The following is a 17877-nucleotide window of genomic DNA, read 5'->3' on the forward strand; positions in this document are numbered from 1 at the left end:
CCCATAGATGTGCAGATCTCCTGTAAACTACCTGTGTACTCGTAGTCAATATTCATACTATACACTTTGTTCACTGTGGATATTCTATTGCCTGCGGATAGTTCTTCTTCTTATTATTCTACAATACCAACACGGGAGAATTGTTTATCAAAAGATTTAAAAACACTACTAATATAAGCCACCGACTATTCTCGTCGTAGTTTACCCAAGTAAGTCCAGGCACCGATCTATGCTATATTGTTAGTTGAGATTTCCAAGTCTATAGTCATGCCTAGTACATAACTCTACGAGTATCTCAATAGTCATAAAGGAAAGATTAGAAGTAGCCAGAAGGCGAAGCATTCATTCAATCACACTAAAGTTGAGTGGAGCTCCGGGTATTGGGAAAAAAAGGACGAGGACAAGGACGAGCAAAGTGCAAGTGCAAGAGCAAGAACAAGAGCGAAGAGAATATGCAAAGCACAAGAAAGGAGGAAGAGGAAAAGAGAGCAACACAGCAACCCCTTCATCACTGTCATCATCAATCTCTCGTCAGTTCCCACCCCTACGCGAGTTGCATATGGGGAAAAAAAGAAAGACAAGAATTATGAAATAGAAGTGATTGAGCAAGTCCAATTGCAAAGCAAAGTCCTACTCTCAAGCACAGCTCCACGGACCACACCCATCTCTCGATTCAATGGAAAGAAAAGAAGGAGAAAGCAAGAATAAGAAACAAGAATAAGAATTGAAAAAGATGTCAAGATTGTACACTATGAATTGGGTCTCTTTTTCGAAAGAAGTTCAAAAAAGTAAAAACCAGCCGTGATAAAGCGTGAAAAAACAAGTCCTAGGGGATAACCGACCAGTCGGAAAATGCAAAGCGAGGACTGTGACCGATTAAGAACAAAGGCGCATGGCTTCCCTCACGGGGAAAGAACAAGATGGACATGACGAAAATGAGGAAATCTTTTTGTGAACCAAGAAAATGGAAAGCGTTGATCATTAACTCCTAAGGACTCTCTATGCTGTGGATTCTCCGTCCTTGACAGATAGGGTTTTTGAGGGACGACGCTCCGCTGCCGCGGGCTGCGACTTAGTGAGCATCGGGGATGCAGGGTTTGACGGTGGCGAGGTAGCCATGTTATCCCGATCTTCAAGGGCAGCAAGCGCACTGGAAAGGGTATTAGCATGAGGATTTTTGCAGGAAAGGGTTAGGGGTTGCATACCTGAAAGCATTCATAGAAGAGTTGTCTTCCTTCTTGCTGCCGCTAGTGCCGTTGCGGCTGCTGGCAGCGCTGTCGTCACTACCACGGACCAGGCTACCACCGGGACCGAGGTTCTTGCGGCCGCTGTTGGTACGCGAGCCGAGTAGGCTGGATGGACCGAATGACATAGGCTGGTTGGTGTTGCGAGTCGAACGCAGGCGGCGGAGATCGTCGGTGCCAACCTTGCTAGAGGCATAATCGGGAGGAGGGGCTTGGTTTCCGTATCCGAAACCGCGGGCGTCACCGCGACCCATGGGGATGCGGCCACCGCCTCCACGGTTGCTGGACTGGCGCTGGCGCTCAGCTTCAGCAGCTTGCTGTGCACGGGCAGCCTGTTTCAAGAGTTAGTGAGAGACATTGGAACATAGCAATAAAGGTTACTTACAGCCTCACGGATCTCAACAATGGTCTGAGGACCCTTATCGGCATCCTTAGAGTTCCAGCGTGCGGCACGCAGATCAATAATATCCTAAGAACCATGTTAGTCTTCTATTTCCCCCTCACAAGACGAAGAGATAGAGATAAACTTACTAGAAGCATGAAACGAAGACGGCTGGGCAGATTAGGTGTCTCAACCATCAGGTTGATGCGAGTAAAGTAGGCGTCCATCATGGCAGGACCCTTCTCAGAGGCATCGAGGCTGGCACCGATGGTGCGCAGCAGACTGGTCAAACTCTCGACCTCGGCTTCATCGGGAATACCCTCATAGTCCACAAGCTTCTTAACACACTCGTGCATGATACGCTCTGTGAGCATGCCAAGCTTGTAAAGTTCACCAATGAACTTGACAAGACCAAGACCACGACGCTTAGCGGCGGCAGCGATGTAGTATTCTTCAGACATCATTGCAACCTGTGGTCGGTTATTAGTATACGGGAAAAATGACGTTGAGATATAGATCGACATACCTCTTCAGTAGTGCCCTCAGGCTTATTAGGCAGGTTAGTCTTCCAGCCACGCTCGAACTCTTCTTGGCAGCGGTTGAGCAGGTACTTGCGGAACAAACTTCCACCAGCAACAACTGTGCCATTTCTGTCACGAATGTTCTCATCCTTAATTTCTGGGCTCATGCTCTCCAGCATGCTCTTACAGAACTTGGCGTACATGGGAGCCCAGTGAGCCTCATCAGTAGCCTTCTCAAATGTGAGTTGGATGACCTGGCGCAGGGTGCGGCCGTCGGACTCATCCTTGGACTGGGAAACAATCTCGAGGATCTGACCAGAGATACGGTCAAACTTCTCCGGGGTCATCTTGTTAAGAGCAGCCTTGACCTTGCGCTGCACGACATCCGGTGCCAAGTAGCCGTCACCACCAGGGGCGGGACCAGCGCCAGCGTTTTGGCCAACACTGCGAGGCTTCCAGCCAGTCGCGGTGGTTTGAATCGCCTTCAGATCCATGCCAGCGGTAAGAGGCATCGATTTGTTTTGTGCCTCATCCTGTCGGCCGCCGTGCTTATTCTTATTCTGTCGGCTGTCGTTGCGGGGACCCTTGCTTGAGTTGCCACGAGGAGGAACACCGGCAGAGTTTTGGCGAATGTTTCCAATAGCCATGCTACCAGGACCACCGCCCCGTCCGAATGGAAAGGCGGACGCACTGCGGCCGGTCAGTGATCCGCTGCCCATAGCGGGCATCTGGCCAGGTCGGCCTGTGTTGAAGTTGCCCATGACGGGGAAGGTAGTAGGACCCATGGTGCCGTTGCGAGAGGGACCGCGGCTACCTAAGCCAGGAGTGCGGGCAGACTGGGATCCAGATGGGTCACCGACTGTGTCCCGCAGACGGGCGTCCCAGTCTAAGGAAATCTTGTCCTTAAAGGCGGCCTGGAATTGCAGCAGGAAGTCCCGGTCGTAGTGGAACTTGCGGCCTTCGGGCGCAGCAGCGTTCATAGCGGCGTTGGGAGGGGTGATGGATGAGGGGTAAGTGATCTTGCTGAGGTCTTTCAGGAACTTGGCATTCTGCAAAGACTTCATGCCTGCGGTTGCTTGCAGGGGCTCGGTGGGCTTGGGGGTATCAAGCTTGAGACCAACGGGCTTCTTAGGAATAGCACTGGCAGGCTTGGCTGGCGGGCCCATGTCGGACGAAACAGGAGTGGCAGCACCGCTGTCGGCAGGCGTAGAAGACTCAGTGGCAGTGTAGCCACCCTTCTTGAGCGAGGCAAACGCATCCTTGGTGTCTTCCTTGGCGGCCGCTTCACCACCGACACGGGCGGCGTTCTCGCGGGCAACCTCGCGAGCCTCAGCCTCAGCTTCGGCCTTCTTCATGTTGGCCTCGTAGTTCTCAAGTTCCTCACGCTCCTTGCGTTCGGCTTCTTCCTTTTTAGCTTGCTTTGCGCGGTTGTAGTCTTCCTCGGCGGCGCGCTCCTTGGCTTCAATCTCGGCCATTTCACGCTCGATGGCATCAAAGTCGATCTCATCATCATCTGCAGGGGCAGGGGCAGGGGCAGGGGCAGGGGCAGGAGCAGGAGCAGGAGCAGGAGCAGGAGCCTTCTTGGGCTCTTCAGCAGGGGCAGCAGCCTTTGATTCTGTAGCAGCCTCCACCTTCTTGGGTTCCTCGACGGGAGCGGCCTTATCTTTAATGCTAAGATCTTCAATAGCAGCACGGGCAGATTCAGTATCATCCTTCTTGGCAGCAGCCGGCGCAGCTTCAGCGGTCTTGCGAGAAGCCTCATCAGCCAGACGCTGCTTTTGAGCAGCTTCGTCCTGCTGGATCTTCAGGCGAACGGCATCCTTCAACTCTTGCTTCTTCTCTTCATCGGTCTTCACCTTGTTCTCGGTACGAGTGTGCTCAGACGCGCTGCCAGTGCGAGGAGGGGGGTGGATGTAGGAGGAGTGAGCTTCACGGGCGAAGGGGTGGCACGAGCAGGGGAGGCGGGGTTCTTTTCGAAGGTCTTGACTGAGCCGCTGTTAGGGTCCTTGATGATGATTGGGCTCTTCTTCGCCGAGGGAATAATGAAGTGAGGCTTGGGAGCGGGGCTGTTGGATGCGCGGCTGCCAGTGTGGGTGTGGCCGGCGACAGCAGGGCCAGTGGCTGCCGGTCCCTGACCGAGGCTCGAACCTGGACGATCGGTAGATACTTGAGAGGGGGTACGCGAAAGTGGCGTCGCCTGAGGCATGGGGTTAGGGAACTGCTGTCCCATGTACTGAGGATTGTAGGGCATGCCGGCAGTACGAGGTTGGGGGGACGGGGGTCCCATGTAGTAACCACCATTCGGGTTGTAGTAACCAGCGTAGTTGGGATCGTATGTGTTGGGGAATGACTGTTGAAATTTGACCAATGTTAGAATCTGTTCGAACTGGCCACTTTCAGGCGCAAGGTCCACGGGGCACTCGGGAGAGTATGTAGGGTTGTCTTTGCGCCTCCAAGAGCTGGAAAGGTTCCTTTGGGGACGACGCCAGGGGTCCTGGGAAGAACGAGAAGGGGGGGATCTCACAGCTTGGGGGCCCATGTGTTGACCGTAACCGTACGGTTGCTGAGGCATCTGGGGGTGTGCCATCGGAACCTGGTTCATCTGGGGAGTGGTAGGGTTAACATTGGCCAAGGCAGGGCTGCGGTTGGCTTGGTGAGGCGAGTTCGGGTAGGGGGCCAAAGGACGGGCCTGGTTCGAGCCGTGAAACTGGGGACCCATGTTAGGACCGCCTCGCGGCTGATTGGGGGTCTGTCGGAAACCGGGGTTAGGGGAGTAGGGCATCTGCTGTCCCTGGTAGCCGGGCTGGGAGTATCCGCGACCGCGACCGCCTTGGTAGCTTGAGCGGTTGCCCATGTGGTTGCTCATATCGCTGTGGGTGGATTGGGAGGACTCGCGACGCAAGTGCTGAGCACCGTGTGCCTGTGAAATCGAACACATCTATGTGAGCAAAACCAGGTCGAAAACACGATAACAAGGACTTGAAAAGGTCGCGCACGGGTGGTGTCACGCTGTGTACACCGGGATCACTCAAGAGGGAAGGAGTAGAGACACTTACGTTAGCATCAGCCGATTCTCCGAAGCTACCGAAGTTGGGCACATTTCCTTGTGCCTGGTAAGTCGATGGAGGTGGGCGGCCGCCGCTGGATGCGGGCTGGGGAATAGGCGAGGGAGAAGTCTGAGGAGACGTAATCCGCGGGTTTGTGGAAGGAGCACCAAGTCCAGCTTGCTGGTTGGAGGCGGGCACAGCGGGAGCACCCATGTTGGGAGAACTCTGCTGGAATCCGAACTGAAGGCTGTTGGGCCGACTGGCCGGGCCACCGCCGTTGGGCATGTAGCCGGAGGTCCCGCTCGAGGTGATGGTCACAGATGGCTTGCGAGAGTGGTCCCCGGAGGAAGCAGCCGAAGCAGAGGGGGCTCCATTGACGATGGTCACGCCAGAAGAGGCAGACTGTTGAGATTGCTTTTGCATGGGTTTGCCGTTCACAGATACGGAGCTCGACTGCCCATGTTGCGCTGAACCGCCCACGGTGACGGGTACGGCGGTTGAGTCCGTCGCGGACTTCTTAGTTGCGTTGGCGTAAGATCTGGCTGGCGCCTGGGCAGCCAGGGGGTAGAGGATGCGGGCTGGGTCGAAGCGACGGGAGTAGCGGTGCTTTGTCCTTGGTTGCCCGACTGAGGAGGGTTCGAGCTCATTAGACAGGTTGTACGTCTAAACGCGCGGAGAGGGCGAAAAGGGCGATGGAGGAAGGTGAGAGAGAGAAAAAAAGACGAGGTGATGTCAGTACGCGGAGGCGTAACAAGGCCACATCCAAACCTAGCTGCAGGTTGTTAAAGGGATGAAACTTGATTTGAAATAAGGAAAGCGAGTTTCCAGTGACACAGAAGACCAGGTACGCAGCAAGAGCAGCGTTTTGGTCGACAGTGTTATGTGTTAAAGGGTTATTTCAAAGGGTAGAAGGTTGGTGGGAGGGAAAAAATTCACGGGAAAAAAATATTCGGGTTTGTGGAAAACGAAAGGGCAGAACGAGAGTGCGTCCCGGCTCGACCAACGTACCTTTGGATGTGAATGTGTTTTATGGGATGGATTCTCGCGAGAATCTCTAGAAAAAAAGGTCTTGATGAAATGTTCAAAAGAAAAGTGAGAGCAAAGTGGAAAAGGTCGAGAATAACGTCTACAACGCCACCCACATGTTACAAAGAGATCTACATGGGTTAGTACATGAGTATAGATAGTATCTATACGGCCTCAACGCATATCGTATGGGCTATAGGGTTCAATACTAGACATGACTCTTCTCGTTAATGACTCTGAGTGTTTCTTTATTCCTCTAGACCCTCTACATGCCCCCATCAGCCCCATTTGCCCCATTTGCCACTATTGACCCATACTATATCTACATCGACGAAGTACATCTACATCGAACTATACAAGGTACTTTAGATACATAACGTACTATGCTCTGTATATCTCGCAGATCCTATTAGATCTCCTATCTTATTCCTATGCACCCCTGACTCAACACACCAAGCATAGGGATATATCAAATACTTCCCCGTCTCCCCGTCCCCGTCCTTGCAGTGCATCTGCGTGAACACTTCCATGCAAGGCTATTCCTCCGACCGGAGGGATTCGGCTTGACATCCTCGGCTGTTCTTAGTGATATTTGAGCTTTCAATTCAAGTTTCAATTCAACTATTTTTTAGCAAGGCAGAAAACAACCCGGAAACATCCATCATGTCTCTCATCCCTATCTCTCAGCAAGAGCAAAGTGTTCAAGTTCTATTTTGGTTTTCTTATTCTATCTGGACCCCTGTTGAAAAGCGGGACATTCTCCGCGGTCAGACTCTCAAGATCGGTCGTGCCCGGTTGTGCGCGATCGGGCAATCTCATCGACAGCCCGTGCAGCGAAGTCAGTACCAGATGAGCCCGAGGAATCTTGCTCGTTGCCGAACCAACCAGATGTCCATCCACTAGTCTTTTGTTCCGGGCGACTTCCTAGATCCACATCAACAACCTCGAAGGAGTTTTCGCTGCGATTCTTGCGCAACGGCACGCCATAGGCAAGGTCATCAGCCTCGAGCCCACCACGAGGAGTGCTCTGCTCCTCTTGTGTTAGAGTTGACCGAAGGTAATCTAGCACCTCTCGCTGCGAGGAAATAAATTGAGCCTTCTCGGTTCCAGACATAGACTGCAGCTGGCGCTGGAGGAGAGTGCCACTGGCGGAAAGTTCCTCGTCCCGCACTTCCCGAGACTTGCCAGTGGTAACTGAGCCCACAGCCGCACTGAAAAGAGAGTACCAATCAGTTGTGTTGGGGGGCGCCCCAGCTCCTCCTGCGACGGGGATGTTGAACCGCGATAGTAGCGACTGCGCGTAGGAAGCGGCACCTGGCTGAGGGGGTGTCGGGCGCTGCGGAGGTAGACCCAGGACTCTCTGCCGGACAAAGTCGATGGCTTTGTAGAAGTATTGAAGACCCAGTGCCTTGGCCCGCTCATGGGTGCGGCCGATCATCTCTTCGATCCCCCGCTCATGGTGTGTCAAGAACGGATCCACGTAGTCTTGGTACAGTAAGCGAGCCCCTTGCGTCTGGGGAAGAACGAGATAAGACATGAAACCGAGGCGGATCCAGCTGTAGAATGGGAACCTAGATAATTGAGTCATTAGCTTGTGATCTTGAGCCGGAGCGGGGTTGAACTATACCATCCGATGATAAAAAATGTCCAGGATTCAGCCAGCAGAATGACTGAAAGCACCACCCAGTACATCAGCCATGGTGCGAGTTGCGAGGGGTCAGAGGAACGGAGAGCCTTGTAGGAAGCAAAGACGGGGAAGAGGATCGTGATGACGGAGCTATCAGATAGCTATGCGTTAGCTTACGGATCTCTTCTTTTCGCGGTATATGCTTTGAACTTACGACAATAAGTCCGCAAAGATTCCAAACATGATGAAGCCTGGGTGAATTGAAGATGTGAAAAAAGAAAGTCACTGGGGATATTTTAAGTCTTCAGCCCCGCTGATCTGAGACTAACGCCTGAAGTCGGACAAAAAAGAGGAGAATAAGGCAACAAAGATAATTTAGGGGTATCCGATGCTTGAAAGCAGAAATCAAAGAATAAGAACTATATTAATAGTACGCGTAAATCACTTCACGATAACTCCATGACAGACGTGACCGCTTGCATTTCCCCAAGAATCAACGGATGTGTGTTGACGTCACGCGAAACACTTTTTGCTTCTGAGGTGCCATAATAATTCAGTCATTCATATGTTTTGAGACAATATATATCTTGCCATATTTGAGGGCTTTTTAAGACTCCAAGACTTAGGTGCATACGCTACACGAGGGACAAGCCCGAGGTACAAGCAACGAGTGGCCCAATCACCCGAGATGCCTTAGTTCCTACGTGTTATGGCCCGTTCCTCTTTCTCTTCCAGGATTTCCTGTTTCGCTAGAACCTTTGCTTCTACTCCATCTTATACACACCGTTGTTAAATTCGTGAATCCTCTTATTCCCCGCCAGTTCAACTAGGACCTCGGAAACTCAAACTATGTGTATCGCATTAATCTCAACTTCCCACCCGGAATACTCGTTGATCATAATCAACAACAGAGATGTAAGTATTGCCACTCTAAGCGGTGAACCACAAGCTTACCATATCTAGGAATTCCTCCATCGTCCAACATCTTCGCCAGGCTGGTGGCTAGGGCCATCCTCACATGTCCTCGGCTCACGAGACCTAGCCCGACCTACACAAGGCACCTGGATGGGTGTCACCAGGCAGGGAAAGGTAGCAGTTCTTACCAACTACCGTGAGGACTCCACCAGCGCAGCCATCGGAATCTACAGCCGGGGAGCCATCGTCAACAACTGGTTGATCGGGTCCACCGACAAGCGGGAGGATACCGAAGAGTTTGTGCAAAGCATCGTGGCCAACCCAGAAGTAAGACAGGTGGGGGGGTTCAGTCTGGTGTGTGGACGTATCAACGAGCCCTTGGCCATTGTCTCCAACCGTTCCACGGACATGGATCAGATCACCTGGGTGGCAACTGAGAAGAACCAGACACGTGGGCTCAGCAACACAAGCTTTGATGACAGAACCTGGCCCAAGATTATTAATGGGGAGCAGTTGATGGAGGCTGCTATTAATGAGCATGTGCAAAAGGGAGACGCGGAGGACGAGGAGGCATTGATTGATCGTCTGCTGCAGGTCCTCAGCACTGATGGCCTGCCACGACTGCCAGAGAAGGAGGCCACAATTGAGACATACATTCAACATCTGCACAAGACCATCTTCGTTCCGCGCATCGGTACTCCAAATGATCCTGATCAAGATGCAGAGGATATCGCTGCAGCGCAGGTAGAGGATGAGATCTACACCCCGGCAAATGGGGCCCCGAACCAGAGGTTTACCTGTGGATCATATGGGACACAGAAACAAACTGTTCTCCTGGCACGACCGGATGGACGGGTGCGATATTTTGAAAGAACGCTGTATGACAATGACGCGAAGCCTGTGCCGATCGGTCAAGGTGATTATTCATTTGAATTTAACATCACAGAGTAGCTTCGTCTAAGCTTGGGGACATGCTTAGACCTCATAACTCATTGGTAATCACTTAACTCATTAACTAATGGATGCAATTCAGTCCGAGCCTACCATTTCACGTGACAAGCCACCTGTAGCCATCCAATCAAAACCTGTAAGATGCTTTGACAAAATAAGTAGGCGGTAGTTTTTTGCCCAAAATGGAGGTTATAATAAACTTTAAGGATAACTTTTCGCCCTTCGGGGCATATGGTCAAATGAAAATATACAGAGAAGATTAGCATGGCCCCTGCACTAAGGATGACACGCTCAATCAAAGAGAAGCTACCTATTTTTTTTTTCTTTTACAGATCCTTTATTAGGGCTACAGGGTGCGCGCGTTTCTACCCTTCTCTCGTAGAATTACGCTTTTGGGAAGTCACGTGTCCACATGTTGGTGTTCGAATCCCATGTAACGCGAACATTTCGAATCGTAGGGCTCCTCTTGATAGCCTCTGACTTTGTATCCTCTCGTTTTATAGGAGAGGGGAAAAAAGATAGCAGTCAAATAGAGCATTAAAGATCAATACATTGTCCCTGCCTTTGTATACATTGACTACTTTATATGTTGTTTCTACTGACATATTTGGGACCCTTTTTTGCCTGAGATACGTACACGGAGATAAAATGGTACAATTCACTCGATTTCTATCAATTGGATCGAAGTATGAAACGTTCTCGACGATCGATCTCATCCCAACATGTACAGTTGGTTTTCGCCAAGGGTACCCCTTATATACTGCCGGCACTGCTGGTCACAAAACAGCATAACTCCTGTAACTTTCCTGATGAATTAGAAAACAAATTGGAACATCAGGTCTAATTTATTTGCATTCAAGTCCAAACCATAAGAAATTAGGGGCGGCTGCAAAGTACGGTTGAAAAGCTAGTTATAGTACTATATGACGACGGTTATATTAGCATCGACAGGAGTGAGCAGACAACACAACATTACAACACCAACATATCTTGTCCGGGTAGTCGTGTCCGCGACTACCGAAATGTGGATAGTCTCGCTTCGATATATGAGCTTCGCCTCCGCTAAGGAGCTTCCGGGCAAATTATGCCGGGGATCTCAGGGTCAACCCAAATTACCACATGGTGTCTGTTTCATCTTGAGGCAGCCCTCATTTTATCCGGCGCCTTATTTTCCGCCACTACGCTCAAGGCGGGTTAGCTAATCCGGAAGTGTATCAGAACTGTCTCGTTTTAATTGCACTCTCTTTCGAGGGGGAGACGAGTCTAAGCGAAATGGAAGCCGATCCGACTTTGTGCCCTTTAGTGATCCCGCCTCCACATACTCCGTGCAATCCTATGCGGTTAGGCGTTGACTGCCAATTCCCGGCAGATTGGGTTGATTATGGATAACATCGAAATGCCTTATGGATCGCTCCTGGTCCCTTGTGCTCGAACTAGTGGCTTCTGAGAAATTATCCGGCCACTTTGGTGGAGAGACCCGCCGTTCAGAACAGACATCTCCTGCAGCCCTCAGGGTTAGCGCTTCCGGTATCACGGTCTAATTAAGCCGAAGAATGAATCCACTCTAGAATGCCTGTTAGTATCTTTGTACACAAAGCGCCATTTGACGCCCGAGCAGGTTATGGCTATATAGCAGACGACCCCCACGAGTTTCACCCTTGCTTCGTGCAGTACATTCATTATCTTTCATTCAAGCTTCAAGACTGGTCTCTTGATTTTCATTCTTTTACTTATATTCACATTCTTTACCGTCAAACTCGACACTCACTCTCTTTTACATTTCCCAATCTACAATGAAGTTCACTAACATTGTCCTGGCTGCCAGCGCCGCAACTGTGGCCTGCGCATATCCCCGAACAAGAGACGTTGTTCCTACCAAGCAGAGCGCTAATATCAAGAAGCGCGCCAATGGATTCACTTGGGTCGGCGTGAACGAGTCTGGTGCCGAATTTGCCTCGGGCAGCATCCCCGGTACTCTGAACACAGACTACACCTGGCCCAAGACTGATCAGATTCAGATCCTGAGAGATGCGGGCATGAACATCTTCCGTGTGCCCTTCTTGATGGAGCGTCTGGTGCCATCCAGCATGACCGGCACTGCGGATGCTACTTACCTGGCCGCCCTCAAGTCCGTACGTGATATGTCTGTCGTGGTTGATTCTCTTCCAGATCTAACAGTTCTATTATGTAGACTGTCCAGTTCATTACCGACAGCGGTGCTTATGCCATCATTGATCCCCACAACTACGGAAGATAGTAAGTGTATAAACTAGAACTACACACGTGATGTATGATACTAATGCCCCGTCTACAGCTCTGGCAATATCATCACCTCGACCTCTGATTTCGGTGCCTTCTGGAAGACCGTTGCTGCTGAGTTCGCCACCAACGAGAAGGTCATCTTCGACACCAGTAAGTCACCTATAGGCAAACCTATACAATGAAAATCATCTACTAATATCATCTAGACAACGAGTACCACGGCCTTGACCAGACTCTCGTCCTGGACCTGAACCAGGCCGCTATTAACGCTATCCGTGCCGCTGGTGCCACCAGCCAGTACATCTTCGTTGAAGGTAACGCATGGAGCGGCGCCTATTCCTGGGTCGCCACCAACGACAACCTGAAGGCCCTTACCGACTCCGCGGACAAGATCGTCTACGAGATGCACCAGTACCTGGACAGCGACAGCTCCGGTACCTCCGAGACCTGTGTCAGCACCACCATCGGTAAGGAGCGTCTCGAGTCCGCCACCACCTGGTTGCAGGACAACAACAAGAAGGGCTTCATCGGCGAGTTCGCCGGTGGCGTCAACAGCGACTGCGAGACTGCCGTCGAGGGCATGCTATCCTACATGTCCGACAACAGCGACGTCTGGGTCGGCGCCTCGTGGTGGTCTGCCGGTCCCTGGTGGGGCTCTTACATGTACAACTTGGAGCCCAGCAATGGCCCTGCTTACGCGACTTACCTGCCCATCCTCGAGAAGTACTTCGTGGACGGCACTGCCTCAGCCGTGACCTCCTCGTCTTCCTCTTCTTCATCCACCTCCACCACCGCTGCCCAGACATCCTCTACCAAGACCGCCGCTCAGACATCCGCCACTACCACTGCGCAGACATCCACATCCACCAAGAACGCCGTTCAGACATCCACCACCACCGCTGCCCAGACATCCAGCACCACTACCGCTGCCGCCCAGGTCCCCACCTCGGTGACCTCGTCTTCCTCGACCACCACAGCTCCCGCAGCCTCAGCTCCCACGACCACCACCACAGTTGTCGTCCCGTCCACCCTCGTCACCCTCACCTCCACCGTGACCTCGACCACCACCGCCGCCACCTCCACCACGACCGCTACGGCATATGCTCAGGTACCTACCAGCGGCTCCTCTACTGTGAACATTGCTAAGCACTATTACCAGTGCGGTGGCATCAACTGGACCGGCGCCACTGCTTGCGAGAGCGGCACCACTTGCGTCAAGCAGAACCCTTACTACTCCCAGTGTCTTTAAGGGATGATCTCGTGTGGATCAAGCCAAAAGGGGAGAGTTTTTTGACTGGTGGCTTGGTGTAAGCGTTTTCTTGCGGGGTTGACTGTTATTCATACTCCATGTATTTTATTACATTACTTTCTTCTCGATTTACTTCGATCTTATTATTTAAATTCAATTCTGATGTGTTGCAATACTGCGTGTGTTCTTTCTATACCTAGGTAGGTATAGAACCTGCTTTACTTGCAGTCAGTGCTAAGATCAACCTTGCATCTGATTTGATGAACTTCCCAGTGCCTATTGTTTCCTCATATTACACGCAACAGGAAACACAATTCAAATAATAAAAACTATATTCATAAGTAGGCAAATATGTCATTCTCGTCATATAGGCACAAACCTCTCAGAGTAACTCAGCCAGTGTGGAAGAAACAGATACAGATTAACGTATTGAAGCCGATCTCAGTCTTAGCCGGCAAAACCCAACTAGACCAAATAACCGCAGAAAGAAAACACAAGCATCATCAACCATCCCTAGAAACGAAGAAAAGAAAAATACCATAGGGACAGATAAAAAGGCAACCAACCAACATCCCCTCAAGCATCCTCAGCCTGGTGCAAGCGCACAGTAACCAGATCAGCAGGCGCACTAGTCAAAGTAAGACCATAGCGAATCTTCTGATCGGGATAAACATCCTCAATACGATCAAAGCGCTGCAAAAGCCTGACAATAACATACCCAGCCTCAGTCAGCGCAAACTGCTGCCCAATACAGATCCGCGGCCCACCATTGAACGGGATATACTCCCACCCAGGCCGGCGGCTTACCCAGCGATCAGGCTTGAACTCGTCGGCGTCGGGGCCCCACAGGTCCTTACGGCGCTGCATAACATGCGTCGAGTAGATCACCGACTGGCCCTTGCGGATGTAGACGGGGTCCTGGCCGTCCGGCCCGCCGCCGCGCGGGATGGTCGTGTCGCGGACTGCGTTGCGGCGGTTGAAGGGGACGACGGGGTACAGGCGTAGCACTTCGTTCATCACGTGCTGCAGGTACTGGCAGGATTTCAGGTTGGCGAAGGTGATGCTCTGGGGGTTGGAGTAGGTGCCGAAGTTGGAGATAATGGTTTCGCGGAGTTTGGAGAAGACCTCTGGGTGGTGGGCTAGCATGAGGGTTGTCCAGCTTAGGAGGGAGGCGGTTGTGTCGCGGCCGGCGAGGAGGATGTTAAGGAGTTGGGAGCGGAGCTCGATTGGATCGCGGGTTACTTCTAGGAGGGCTTCGAGGAAGACGTAGGAGGATTTCTCGGGGGAGGCGTTCTTTTCGGCTTGGGAGGCTGCCAGGGCGTTTGAGACGACTTTGTCGACGAAGGAGTGCACTTGCTTGTCGGAGAACCTGGTTTCTTTGTTCTCGGCGAGGAAGGCAAGTTTCTCGAAGCGGCTTCGCTGCGCGCAGACCCATTGGGATTTGTCGAAGTAGCTGGCGAAGGAGTCTTCGGGTCTGTTCAGGCCGTTCAGAGCGCCGAGCTGGCTCTCGACGCTTTCGCCGAACAGGAATTCTGTGGCGGAGTCGATGGTCAGGCGGAAGAATATAGTCTGGATGTCGGTTGTGGCGGTCCATCCGTTGGCCGCGACGGGCAGAGCCTGCATGGCTTTTTGCACATGCTCCTCTTCCAAGTCCAATTGACTGATCTGCTCGCGGGTGAATTGAGGTCGGAGTAGGCTACGGGATCGGCTCCATTCTTCTCCATCGGCGGTGAACTATAAACAGTTAGTACGGGTTGTAGATAGGATGAATAAGGTATAGCAGGTACTCACAATACCACTTCCTAGTAGCGGATGCAAGCTAACTCGACGGACAGAACCAAGCTCGAAGTCCTTGAACTGTGTAGCCAGGAGAGCCTGGATGTTCTTAGGGTCGATAGTAAAGATGTGGGTGCGACCGAGGTTGCAGATGGAGAATGTAGTGACAGAGCGTTTCTCCTGATCACTAATGATCTTGACCCGCTCCTCGAATAACTGAGGTACTACTTTGGCCTTGTCTGCTTCCAGGGACTGTTTGAGGGTTTCGATTCCAAAAGGATCTTTAGACGGGAACATTGGCACACTGCCACAACCCAAGCTCTTAGCATGTCGTGAGTGCTGCCATGAGTTGAATACCATGCGGATGACCTGCAACACAACGGCTGCGGTCGCAAAGCCCAAGACAAACGACAGAGCCATGATCTTGTTTCGAGAGTGATTTTCAGAGGATTCTAGGCAGAAATCAAGTGGTTTTATAATAATCACACGGCCTCGGGTCGAAGCATAAATGAGGAAAACCTCCGGGGCAAGGATTAGACATGATCGTCACAAAGCTAAAGGTCAAGAGCCAATCGCATTTGTGGTGGATGTCATTTTCGATCGGCACTCTGGCAATTTCAGCACCGATCTGGATCTCGGAGCTACTACTTGTGTCTTTGGTCCTCGTAGTCACCGTGTTATTCTCCACTGTTCTCCGAAAGGTCCTTCTCAGGAAAACCCGCGGGTTTTAGATTCCTCCGAATGTATCACCGGACGTTATGCGGTCCGGGAGCACGGAGAAGCCATGGAGGTCTGTGTGTCGAAATAAAATAACGGGTTTCCGTGTGACGTCGACGACGTGCACAACTTGGGATAATTCCATAACATCCCTGTCGATGATGTGCATAGCCTTGGAGTACTTTGTACTCCGTCGGTGACGGACAAACGAATATCTGCAAGGCTGGTGGAGAATCCCTGTCCGCGCATTAGCGTTGGCTTAAGGCCGAGGTTATTCCCGAGGATGAGTGATCAATTAATTGTAATCGACGTCAACCTCCAGGCTCCAGGCTCCAGGCTCCAGGGTTTGGATCTCGGTCCTCTCTGATCATCTGGACAATTCGACTGCAAGAGATATTCCAAATCAAAACCACAGGCACCCGTGATGGACACGCTATCGTCAAGATCCTACCTGGAACTGTCACAAGAACAGGAAACTCCAATAAACACCAGGTCTAGCCGGCTAAGACCCCGAACGAAAGCAGCCCAACCACCGGAGATTCCCGACCAAGCGACGGATACAAACTCGGCTGGTCCGGATCGTCCCGTGCGGAAGAGAGGCCGGCCGCGATCACAGGCCAAAGACGCCACTGCTATTGAGGTAGATCCAATGGGCCTGCGATAGAGACACCGTTGACCAGCTCCACAGGAACGCCGTCTGCAGATCCGACGGGCACAACGCACCTATCGTCTCAAAAAAGAGACTACCATCCAGACTCTCAGATCTCGCGTCAATGCACTAGAGCAGACACTAGAGAATGTATCAAATCTCCTAGGCGGAGCCCACCACGACGCAGTCGATCGCCTCAACGATGAACCGACACTCCAGCCAAGCGTGGACTATCTCGCTCGCACACGAGAACTCATTCTAGCAGAAATAAACAAGACCCGTCTCACCTCCGAAAACAACAATCTCCAACTCGAGCAGACCAACGCTCCATCGAGAGACAAGGCCATATTCGGCTACGAACTATCTCATACACGTCCCCAGAAGAACTCCATCATCTCCTCTTCATACCCAGCATGCAACCGAGCCCGCTCCCCATCCCCACTAATAAACCGCATCCTCCCAGCAACAACAATCTACACATACAGCCACCAAGAATCCAACCTCTCCCGCCGCCTGCACAGATTCAGCCTGGAGCACACCTACCGCTGGCTAACAGACCCGCGCACCGAGCCCGCGCTGCTAAGCCGCGTCTTCGGGCTCGTGCCCTGCATCCACGACATGGCCGGCATCCGCCGCCATTACCGACGCACGGTGCAATCCGAGATCGGGAGCGTGCTGGAATTCGCCAAGATGCCATTCTACACACTCGGCGGTGCGGGGAAACACTTCCCGCGCAGGGACGGGGACGGAAACCCCGTCGACCCGGAGAATAGCCGGAGACCTGGGAAAATCCTGCGGCGGATGGTGCGGATTTTGCAGCGGGGCGGGATCCAGGATTGGGATGAGGATTGGAGTGGGGAGAGGGAGCCTGTTGCTGCTACTTTGGAGGGAGGGGTGGTGCAGATGAGTGAGGAGGAGAGGATTCGCTCGTTGGATCTGGACGGGGAGTGGTTTGATTGCCATGATGTGCAGGGTTATCTGGAGCATCGGGGTCTTGTGCTTGATGGGTCGGCATTGAGGCTCAGTGTTCCGGAGAGTCTGGTTGGGGCTTTGTATGGCTTTTCGCCGGATCGGTCGACTGTTTCCAGTCTTTATGCTTCGTCTGGGATCTCTCCTGGTAATATGGAGTTTGAATCCTCGACCTCGTCGTCGTATACTCTGGATATTGAGTGTTTCTTTGACTGTGAGTTAACCGATATGTTTGCTGTGTCTTTTCAATATCACTGACCCGAACCCAGTACTTCTCGCAAACCTCCGAATCCTCGGCCGCGCACCCGGTTTCCGAGTATGGGACGTCGATGCGGCATTGCGATCAGCGGTCTCCCGTCGCCCCTTTACCTAGCCAACACACACGGACTAACAAGCGACCCATCCTTCCATGGATATAACGACTACACCACGAGCCATGACCAGAACGATCATCTACATATACCAAAGTCAAATCGAAATGTAAATCTGAAATTGAACTCCATAACTGGCATTGTTCTGGGGTATAGCGTAGAAAGATCCAG

At 52.0% G+C, this 17877-nt stretch overlaps 6 protein-coding genes across 6 annotated transcripts; 3 read left to right on the forward strand and 3 right to left on the reverse strand.

Annotated features, from left to right (window-relative positions):
• Nucleotides 1-999: 999 nt before the first annotated feature.
• N7518_007616 (putative eukaryotic translation initiation factor subunit eIF-4F) lies at nucleotides 1000-6338 on the reverse strand (the record flags this gene model as incomplete). Its single annotated transcript, XM_057188543.1, is given in 9 exon segments — nucleotides 1000-1150; nucleotides 1206-1576; nucleotides 1630-1713; nucleotides 1776-2096; nucleotides 2153-4003; nucleotides 4018-5067; nucleotides 5204-5857; nucleotides 6203-6248; nucleotides 6325-6338. The coding sequence occupies 9 exon segments, from the start codon at nucleotides 6336-6338 to the stop codon at nucleotides 1000-1002; spliced, it is 4542 nt and encodes a 1513-aa protein (XP_057040246.1).
• Nucleotides 6339-6995: 657 nt separating this feature from the next.
• On the reverse strand, nucleotides 6996-8090 carry N7518_007617 (HVA22/TB2/DP1 family protein; the record flags this gene model as incomplete). Its single annotated transcript, XM_057188544.1, has 3 exons — nucleotides 6996-7791; nucleotides 7848-7997; nucleotides 8062-8090. 3 exons carry the CDS (start codon nucleotides 8088-8090, stop codon nucleotides 6996-6998), a joined length of 975 nt encoding a protein of 324 aa, XP_057040247.1.
• A 606-nt stretch (nucleotides 8091-8696) lies between these two features.
• On the forward strand, nucleotides 8697-9713 carry N7518_007618 (NRDE family protein; the record flags this gene model as incomplete). Its single annotated transcript, XM_057188545.1, has 2 exons — nucleotides 8697-8762; nucleotides 8811-9713. 2 exons carry the CDS (start codon nucleotides 8697-8699, stop codon nucleotides 9711-9713), a joined length of 969 nt encoding a protein of 322 aa, XP_057040248.1.
• A 1793-nt stretch (nucleotides 9714-11506) lies between these two features.
• On the forward strand, nucleotides 11507-13224 carry egl3 (putative extracellular endoglucanase/cellulase; the record flags this gene model as incomplete). Its single annotated transcript, XM_057188546.1, has 4 exons — nucleotides 11507-11845; nucleotides 11905-11969; nucleotides 12028-12125; nucleotides 12182-13224. 4 exons carry the CDS (start codon nucleotides 11507-11509, stop codon nucleotides 13222-13224), a joined length of 1545 nt encoding a protein of 514 aa, XP_057040249.1.
• A 576-nt stretch (nucleotides 13225-13800) lies between these two features.
• N7518_007620 (cytochrome P450) lies at nucleotides 13801-15420 on the reverse strand (the record flags this gene model as incomplete). Its single annotated transcript, XM_057188547.1, has 2 exons — nucleotides 13801-14958; nucleotides 15016-15420. 2 exons carry the CDS (start codon nucleotides 15418-15420, stop codon nucleotides 13801-13803), a joined length of 1563 nt encoding a protein of 520 aa, XP_057040250.1.
• A 721-nt stretch (nucleotides 15421-16141) lies between these two features.
• N7518_007621 (uncharacterized protein) lies at nucleotides 16142-17708 on the forward strand (the record flags this gene model as incomplete). The annotated part of the gene is made up of 3 exons (XM_057188548.1): nucleotides 16142-16357; nucleotides 16406-17549; nucleotides 17605-17708. The coding sequence occupies 3 exons, from the start codon at nucleotides 16142-16144 to the stop codon at nucleotides 17706-17708; spliced, it is 1464 nt and encodes a 487-aa protein (XP_057040251.1).
• Nucleotides 17709-17877: the final 169 nt, after the last annotated feature.

The sequence above is a fragment of the Penicillium psychrosexuale genome, assembly GCF_028828465.1.
Source record: "Penicillium psychrosexuale strain IBT 29551 chromosome Unknown utg000004l, whole genome shotgun sequence".
In the NCBI taxonomy this organism is placed as follows: domain Eukaryota; kingdom Fungi; phylum Ascomycota; class Eurotiomycetes; order Eurotiales; family Aspergillaceae; genus Penicillium; species Penicillium psychrosexuale.